At 37.0% G+C, this 9,846-nt stretch overlaps 1 protein-coding gene across 1 annotated transcript; it reads left to right on the top strand.

Moving 5' to 3' along the window:
• Nucleotides 1–4,691: 4,691 nt before the first annotated feature.
• Nucleotides 4,692–9,051, top strand: LOC116264990 (uncharacterized). Its single transcript, XM_031645486.2, has 7 exons — nt 4,692–5,179; nt 5,936–6,076; nt 6,167–6,532; nt 6,913–7,158; nt 7,798–7,890; nt 8,060–8,260; nt 8,639–9,051. Exons 1-7 carry the CDS (start codon nt 4,853–4,855, stop codon nt 8,852–8,854), a joined length of 1,590 nt encoding a protein of 529 aa, XP_031501346.1. The 5' UTR covers nt 4,692–4,852; the 3' UTR covers nt 8,855–9,051.
• Nucleotides 9,052–9,846: the final 795 nt, after the last annotated feature.

Genomic DNA, 9,846 nt, shown 5'->3' with positions numbered 1-9,846 from the left:
TTCTGCGGCTTCCTGCTTGTAGGAAGGAGGGAGAGGGCGTCGTTTTCAAGAGGGAGGGAGTGCGGCCTGGAGAGCGCCTACGTTTGAGGCTGTGAGTCACCAGATGTGCTGTGTGGTGGCTCCTGCCCCCACGAAAGCATGTGTGGCCGCTTGCCTCTGTGGCCTCCCTCCAAGTGTGAAGGAGTTGAATAGAAGGCGCTAGCTGCATCATCTTCTTCCACCTTCATATGTGGCCTCCATTGTCTCCAGCTTTCTATCGCTTGCTCGTGCCAAGGGTATATTCCGCTGGTGCCCGTTTTGAATTGGTTTGGTAAAGAAAGTTTGAATTTGATCATTATTGATTGGACTTGGATTTATTATGCATTTTCATTATTGAATTTGAAATTTTCAATTGATATTTAACCGAGATTAAGTCTGACCCGATAACAGGTGAATTTTGAATTATTCAAATTGGGTTTTGAGTAATAGAACTAAGTTGGATTTTGATCTAAGGAACCTGTCAATCCATTTTCAAATTATACATGGTGGTATGCGAGAGCGAAAGGCACCTTCTTCCCCGATCTCAGGGTTTAGGGTTGTCTTGAAATTTGGATAGTCATTCAATATATCTTTTAACTTCATTATTATTGAGTATTATGCAGCTATGCTATGCCTCTCGAGACCACAAATTATATACATACAATTCATATAAATTATTTAGAAGACCAGGTTTTTAACTAAATTTTCTCAAAACTATGCTTTTTTAAGGCGTGATTTCGTGGTTGAGTGAAATGAGCAGCTAGTAATGAAGCTGATTAGTGGTTTGACGTGAGAAGAAAGAAAGATAGCATAGAACTCAAATGATTGGTTCAAAATCAATCCACTCCTAGTGCCTTTTCTTTTGTCTTTTTTTTTTTTTTTTCTACTTGGGGCAGCAAATTCATCCTAAAGGTGAGGATGGCAGGATCTCATGATTTCTATAGATGACCACCTAAGACTAATGGTGTCCATTCCTTTTTAGCCTTTCTTAACGTAAATTTTGATGGCTAAGGTCATCAAAATGGATAGAAAGTGATAGTTAATTGAAAATATATGGGTAGCCACTATGCCTATGCACTCTTCATTAAAAAAATAAATTTAAATTTTATAAAATTTTATTAAAATTTTGAAAAATGATATTTCGACCCATGTCAAAAAAAAATTTAAGAACTTTAATCTGGTTCCTTTTATAAAAAAATTCTGGCTTACCTTTGGCATGCATAGCTTTGTTTCGTATAATCATATATATAATTTTTTATGCTTTGAAAAATGATGCAGCCAGCGAAATAAAAACAGAGACGTGTAAGCTGTTGGTTCATTTACTTGATATATATATATATATGACAGATAACAAATGGGTCCTCTTCATCTTGGAATGATAAACAATATTGATTTTCCAATTTATGATTGAGAGCAAAAGCATTGGGCGGTCACACGCTGCAGCTTTTCTTTTTCTTTTTCCTTTTTTTTTGAGGGTTATGTAGCGTGTGACCTTTTTCATGGCTGCAAAAGTCAAAGAGTACAACGCAAACACTGAAGGTGTGATTGACCACTTCAGAATTAAGATCTCAAATAATTTAATATTTACGATTTTAGATTTCAATATTTCAGATCCTTGGTTTCTACTTATCTAGTTAAGATCTGAATTCTTGTCTATGAATCTAAAGTTAGATTCTTGTTCTCCCTTAAAATCCTCAAGGGAGCATTTGGTTACACTAGATTTGAAATCCATGGATCTAATGTGGATCTGACATGATATGCTTTTAATGATGTGGCAAAAGATTAGGGTAGAGTTTCATCAAATTGGGATCTTTACTTTTTTGTATTGAGAAAATGTTAGATTTGAAATCGAAGGGGAAAAGAGTCTGATATGAAATCCATGGTTTTCAAATCCCAGGATCTCAAACCCGAGGCTATCAAACACACCCTAAACTTGAGACCTATTGCAGACAATAAAGTCATGGTTTTGAAATATATGGGAACCATAGCATTACGGTTTTCGTGCATAAATTCAAACTGTCAAATCTAAAATTCCGCAAGAATGACTGTCCTTGATCTGAGATCCTTAGAATTTGAGATCCACGCATGTAATATCATACTCTTCCCTTTTTAATCTCAAATCAATCTTTTTCTCAACATAAAAAGGTAAAATAAGACTTTCAAATACAGTTGTTAAATCTGATTTAAGATCCTTAATTTGATGAACCATAAATTTTACCATACATCTTTTGCTATATGATCCATGGATTTCAAATCACCCATTTATGTTTTTGAGAATCCTTTCACATGTAAGCTTATACATTCTATTATGCACTCTCTCAGCTTCCCCTTGGAGTTGAAAAAAGGAAGACACCAGTCTTAAAGGTAAAACCAGATGAAGGTCATATTTTCCAACACTGTCTATTAAGATTTGAAATTAAACAATGCCCTTCCTAGCTAGGAAAAGAGGTAGGGATGTGAGTTTATCTTATTTGAATTGGATATCCGACCGAACCGATCCAAAAAAAAAAAATCAGATATGAGAAAAATTTTAAATCCGATTAAGAAATCGATTGGATTCGGATTTAAGAAATGACATCTGATCATTCAATTGGCCCAACTCGATTAAAAGAAAAAAAAATTTAAATACAAAATAAAAATTTTGAATATAAAATACATTTTTAACAACAAAATATATGTCATTAAATACAAATAATAAAAAACTTTTAAAAAATAATCAGCCCTACTCGGGCCAGCCCGATGTATTATTGGGTATTAGGTACCCATCGGGTATTCAGGCCCATTGTCTAGGCTTAAGTTTAAGACCCAGCTATGCTCCTTATACAGTAAGGAGGTGGGTTTTACAAGCAACTTGAAGCACTTACGATCTCACCGCATGGTGCCGTCACAGCTGTAGACCCTGGAGGCAAGGGGAGCTTTGTCCCTCGCCCGAGCAGTGGGATAACCTTCTACCTCACCTTGAAATGTTCTCTTTTAAATACTTGGAACCTTTTAAATGGATATGACATAGCATGCTTTTATTGATATGACAAAAATCTATGGTTCATCAAAGTAAGGGTCTTAGTTCAAACATAAGATCCACATTTCATATTTTTATTTTGCTTCTTCTCATTGAAAGAGGTCAAATTTAACATCAAATGAGGAGGGCTTGAACTTAAATCCTTGGAGGCTGTCAAATGCCCCACAAAATTTATGGATATCAAATCCTAAGAATCTTCTAGTTGACCTCGAACTCAAGCTTCTTTTTTTTTCTTTTTAACAAATAGAGTGAATTTGACGGCTGCACTGCTGAGAGGTCTCATGTTTGCTGTTTGCTTACAAGGGATCTTATGTCGCACAGATTGCTTACAAGGGATCTTATGTCGCACAGATTCTGGATCAGGATTGGATCTCTTTGTCTCATTCTTTTCATTGAAAAAAATATCCAATCTACTCTAGTGGCTAGACCAACAGTTTTTGATTGGGTTGGGGTTGGATCCTTTTGGCAAGAACCGTATTGCTCGGTACATTCTCAATTTGTCCAACCCATGAGTTGAACTTACAATTTTGTTTTGCAATCTAACTTTCATATAGCAAAGAGAAATCAAATAGATCTAAACCAAAGAAGCAACAAACGAACGGGGTGAGATTTATACGTGGTCAATTTTCATTTTGAACTCATGTGGTATCAGTTTATACAAAAAAAAAAAAAAAAAAAAGTGATACTGATATGCAAGATAAAACATAGCGGTGGTATAACCACATTATCACTGACAGAGGTGAAGGAAAGGTGGGGTTGGCGGACGCCTTGCTATATATATATATATATGAACAATATTGTTCAGTCAACGTGCAAATTTTGAAAATACTATTCAACTTCTCTTAAACAAAAAAATCTATGTGTGCTCTTGCACACCAGCCCACAAAATTTATTTTATTTATATATAAAAACTTAATTAATTTTTAGTTTTTTACATACCTGTTAACATTTAAAATTGAAATTTGGAAATGAAAAAGTCCCTTAACTTTAAAGTTATTACTTTACTATTAACATGTCGTTGAGACTCCAAAAGCAGCTTTAACATTCACTTGGTTATGGAATTAGCCACATGCTCATCCAAAACAAATCTAATAAGGCCAGCTCATTAAATTGATTGAATAGCTTGAGGTCCATTTTTGTTCCCGAATTCGGCTCTGCTTGCCCAATCGATCAATGGGGTTAGCTACCTAGTTCGATTGATATGTTTCTCTAAGTAAGGAAAATGGCAAGAACTGCTACTTGAGTTTTCAATCCCAATAGTTTATCGGTATCTAAAAACATTAGTTAGGACTTATCACGCAAGCCTATACTGGTGGCGTTCGAGTTACTCAACTAGTTTGACGGGCTGAGAAGAAATATTCTTTTATCTTCAGTAATGTTGCCAATATTGGATGGAATGATGGATTCTTTGAACATTCAATAAAAAAATGAATTCGAAAATTTTTTTTTTAAAAAAAAAACATGATTGTGAAAAGTAGAAATCGATTGAAACACCAACAAAATTTATGATTCTGAAAGTCCAATAATTGTGGGTTCGTCAGATCCCAAATGATTCCATTCCACGAACGCCGTTGATTGACGTTGGAGGGCTATATCGGCATTTCTTCCTTACAGGATCCGAAAAGGTATATACCAATGCCAATTGCTAAATGTACTCGGCTCTGGACGTTTCTCTCCTCTTTCTCTCTCTATCTATCGCCCGTCCGTGAGAGGCAAGAGGGGCGAAGGGGGGAAAAACGAAGGAGAACGGCCGGTAAGCTGAGTAGCGTGATTGTTCTGATCTGTCTGGTTGGTACAGTGCTTCGGACTGCTGCCATGGGCAATCGTGAAGCTTCTCCTTGGTCCTTGAGCCTGATCCTTTTGTTGGTCTTGGCTTCTACGGCGTCCTTCTCAGATGGGTACCCTCTCAAAGTGCCCTTCCGCCCCAGTGACATCCTTCCTCTCTTGCCAAGACAGATGTCGAAGGTCATCCTTAACACCGTCTATGGTGCGGTTGACTTGCTTCCTTCCTTCGTTGGTGCCGTCTCTTCCCCTAACTCTTCTGTGGAATGGAAAGGCGCTTGCTTTTACAAGAACCACGCTTGGATGGAATTCAACAACGCAAGCGGCACCCAGTGGGGAGGAGGGACTCTCCATATTAAGGTAGTCGCTCTCTCCGTTGTCTTTTGTTTTATGCTTTGTCGGCACCCTTTATTTCTCTTTATTTACCACTGAAGTTCAGGTACGTCCTTTTTTGGTTTCCCTTTATTTTCTTTGAATCTGAAGATTGTTTCAGCTGTTGGTATTTGCTGTTTATCATCTAAATAGCTCGTAGTTTGGTTTTCCATAGGGCTGATGTATTTTAGGCCTAAACAGTGTTCACCTAACTACCAATTTTCCTTAATCAATCGAGTTGCTGACGGATCAAATTTTCCTCTGCAGCTTTACAGTGCAAAATTTCAGTCTGTGGGATAATAATGATGGATGTCAGTTTTGATTTTGATAATATAAAGTTCTCTTGATTGGCTGAGGTCCTTTCTTGAGTTCTTTTGTATGGTTAAGTGGAAAACTGTAAATTCCTTTTATGGATTTTACTTGGTGATTCGAATAGAGAGTAAAATTTTAGGTGTCAGGAAAATTGCTATTGTGAATGCGGAGAGTATTCTCGGATGTGCATAAGTCGCGCTTATTCTTCATCCAGCTTTTCTACATCTCTTTCTTTCCATTACAATAATTATAGGTAGGTTGTATTTTACAATTATGGTTTTATATAATGAGTATTAGTAGCACTATCGTGATTATATTATAAATATAATTATTGTAACCAGTAGTAGTGGTAGTTTGACTGTGTTTGGGATATGTTTCACTGAATAGTCACGCCATTTCTTCTTACAATCTTTCTGATCTTTTGATTTCCAGACCAGCAATTCCCACAGTTGGACATGTATGGATCTTTATGTATTTGCAACTCCCTATCGTGTAACATGGGATTACTACTTCATTGGTCGGGAACATACCCTTGAATTTAAGGAATGGGAAGGAGAATCTGAGTTTGAATACGTAAATTCTCCTCTTCTAATTTGGTTTTTGTTATGAAGATTTAATCTGTGATTTCCATAATAATATCTGCTTTGTGTGATTTGACACCAGGTGAAAAATAATGGGGTCTCTATATTTCTTATGCAATCAGGGATGTTGGGAACCCTTCTAGCTCTATGGGATGTATTGCCTCTTTTCACAAACACAGGATGGGGGGAGAGTTCAAATCTTGCCTTCTTGAAGAAACATATGGGTGCAAAATTTGAGCCACGTCCAGAGCCATGGGTGTCAAACATCAGTGTTGCTGACATTCATTCTGGAGATTTCCTTGCAATATCTAAAATCCGTGGGAGGTGGGGTGGTTTCGAGACATTAGAAAAGTGGGTTTCTGGAGCTTATGCTGGGCATACGGCTATTTGCTTGAAAGACTCTGAAGGAAATCTTTGGGTTGGAGAATCCGGGCATGAAAATGAGAAGGTAAAATCTTCATGGTCATTTCATAATCGATGATTCGATATGAATCATTCACATACATTGGTTAGATGTACATTGACATGGACAATGCAGTTTAGGATGAATTAATATTCATTAAATTGATATTCATTAACGGTTTAGTTAATATCCAGTGATGGCCATCGCATGGGTATCTTTTTTCCTAAAAGTTCCAGGGGCAGTTCTGTTGTTTTTCCTTCTTCTTTTAATTAACAACTGTCTTATCAGCTGCTACTGTTCTAGATTGCTTCCTTTTAGGTTTACTATTAAAGTTGTACCTGTCCTTTAGTATTTTTACATGCACAAACACATTTAAGTTGGTATATGTATCATATCTTATGGTCTGGCTGAAATCTTACATGCAGGGAGAAGATATTATTGCTGTGTTGCCTTGGGAGGAATGGTGGAATTTTGAGTTGACTAAGGATGACTCCAATCCACATATTGCGTTGCTTCCTTTGCATCCTGATATGAGGGCCAAGTTCAATAATTCTGCTGCATGGGAATATGCATTAAGCATGTCAGGGAAGCCATATGGTTACCATAATATGATATTTAGTTGGATAGATACTATAGCGGACAACTATCCACCGCCATTGGATGCGCACTTGGTATTGCATTGCTCTGTGGACTTTTCTCAATCATCCTTTGTTATTATAACCTGTTTGACCTTATGCTGACTGGATTGGTCATTTTTCAAGGCAGTTGGTTGATCCTTTATTAATAGCATGCTTATTTTCTATCCATTTTGTGGTCCAAAAAAATGGTTGACTAAATTTATGATATCTGTGATGCAAATGATAGGTCCTTGTCATTGGATGCAAGTTATACAGAATCCAGTACTTAGAAACTTAAAACTTTGGGAAGAACTCTTTCATTATAGTTTGACATTAGTATGGCTTAGGTGCTGGTTATGTCACAAACTGCTTTAAAGAAATGAACGTGTGCGGTTATGTGTACATATAGGCAAAATACATATTCATGCTGCATTTCTGAAAAGGTTCTTGTTATAAAATTATAAGACTGTCAAACTGCTCATTGGTTCGATTATAAGATGGGTAAAATAGGTGAATCGGAGACAATTCTCAGTTGGCTTGTAAATGGGAACTCTCAGTATCTTCATGGGCATGATACTGGCAAGGGAAAAAAAAATGTTACAGAACATTGGAGCAATTGTCTTTGAGATATATTCTTTTTTATTCTATCTCTGGTAAAAAAAGTGATTACTCTAATGTTTTAATGGCCTGCAGGTTGCTTCTGTTATGACAGTGTGGAATCGGATCCAGCCTGCTTATGCTGCTAATATGTGGAATGAAGCACTAAACAAACGGCTTGGGACTGAGGTGATGATCTTCATTTGCCACATGAGTCTTTGCTTCATAGCGAAGACTCTTTCACTCTCTCGTCATCTGCTGCTGTAGAACTGCTAGTAATCTTTTCCTATTTTCCCGTATTCAGACCTCCCTATAGTTACATAGCTGATTTGAGATTGTCTATTCTGTTTTTCTGCAGGGACTTGAGCTTCCTGAAATTATAGTGGAGAGTGAAAAGCGTGGGATATCATTTGATAAATTGCTGACAGTTCCTGAACAAGATGATTGGCTTTATACTGATGGATATTCAACGTCCTGCATTGCCTTTGTCCTTCAAATATATAAGAAGGCTGGCTTGTTTGATCCCATCACAAACTCCATTCAAGTAGCTGAATTCACTGTAAGTTTTGAAAAAGTGAAATATCACAAAATTGAGAAAAACTAAGTTAACCTGTGACCCAAGTAATGAATCACCTTTTGATCATGCCATTTTGAAATTGCTAGTGTAACTGGATTGTCTTGAATCTTATTCGTGGCATTCCTGGACTAATTCTTTTCAAAGGAAAGAGAGGAAAAGGACATCTTTTAATTGACAGGAGAGTTGGAATAAAAAAGGTTAAAGTTGGAGATAAAGCATCCCATGATGTTCGTTCTTATTATGGAAAGCACATTTCATTCTCCACCGGCTCTCTAATGATGAAATGATGTAAATTTGTCGGATTTGTGTCCAAGGGTACTCCTGGTTGACGATGTTTATTTTTTGGCCTTCCCCATGCAGATAAAAGATGCTTACAGCCTCAGGTTCTTTGAAGATAATTCAAGCCGCCTTCCAGACTGGTGCAATGAAAGTGATGATGTGAAGCTTCCTTTCTGCCAAATCCGTGGAAAATATAGGATGGAGTTGCCAGGGTATAATTCTATGGATCCATATCCTCAAATGAATGAGAGATGCCCGTCCTTGCCGCCTGAATATAACAGGGTCAAAAATTGTTGATATATTTTCTGTCTACATTTCACTGCCTTTTGTATACTGGTGAAGGTGCTGATTTCAGTCACGGTATAGTGTATACGCATACCACTGTACATAGTTTAGAAACATTTCTTGTGTACATATGGTAGAATCTTTTTCTCTTTTGTTGTAAACCATCATTTAATGCCAAAGGAGAAAACTAGGTAGTGGAGCCTTTGCCATCTCGCTTTTTGTCTACAGCTGTTTCAGTTTAATCAGTAAAACAGATGATGGCAATGCATGTGCGCAAATGCAATCGGCAGTATGATCTTCTGCCGTCTCTCTATTGTTGTCATTGTGGGTCTTCTGCCAACGGGATCAATTTTTTCAGTTTCCAACGTAGAGAGCTCATGGCTCCTCCGGTTCCTACAATTAATTTGGTCTTTAACAATTTTTTTTAACCCCTTGTAGTAAAATTTGGATGCAGCAATTATCATTGATATAGTTAGCTGATTCGGTGTAAAGGTTAGCACAATTAAGGGACAGACTCGTGATTGTTTGCTTTAAGCGATTCTTCTTCCCAAATTGGACTCAGAACTAATTTCTTTGAACATTTTCAACTGTGTTGCTTAGAAAATAATACAAGAGAGTATTTTCAGTGGGTGATAAAACCGGCTCTACTCGTCTTAAAGAAAATTATTGTTGCTTTGGAGATATATCCATCATAATAAGCAACTGTATGCGTTTTTGTTAATTTCAACATGTGGCCTAGGATTGAAAATAGAAAAAAGGGCGGAGAGACAGATTCCAAAATCTTTTTCTCTTTTTGACGGTTCTTATGTAAAAATAGCAGCGGATCTACAATTTGTATGCACGTTTCTCACTTACGGTGCCTTCTGCTAAATTCCCACGTATTGGCAGTTCTTTCAGAATTTGAACTAGCTATTAGTCAACATGCATGCGATTTTTTCTAATATTTCTTTCTTATAGCTAATAGGGGGATCTTATAATATGCCAGGAGGCACGCCCCGAGTATT

Source organism: Nymphaea colorata, chromosome 11, assembly GCF_008831285.2.
Source record: "Nymphaea colorata isolate Beijing-Zhang1983 chromosome 11, ASM883128v2, whole genome shotgun sequence".
Taxonomy (NCBI): domain Eukaryota; kingdom Viridiplantae; phylum Streptophyta; class Magnoliopsida; order Nymphaeales; family Nymphaeaceae; genus Nymphaea; species Nymphaea colorata.
Note: the sequence above shows the minus strand (reverse complement) of the source record. Positions and strands in the feature narration are given on the sequence as shown.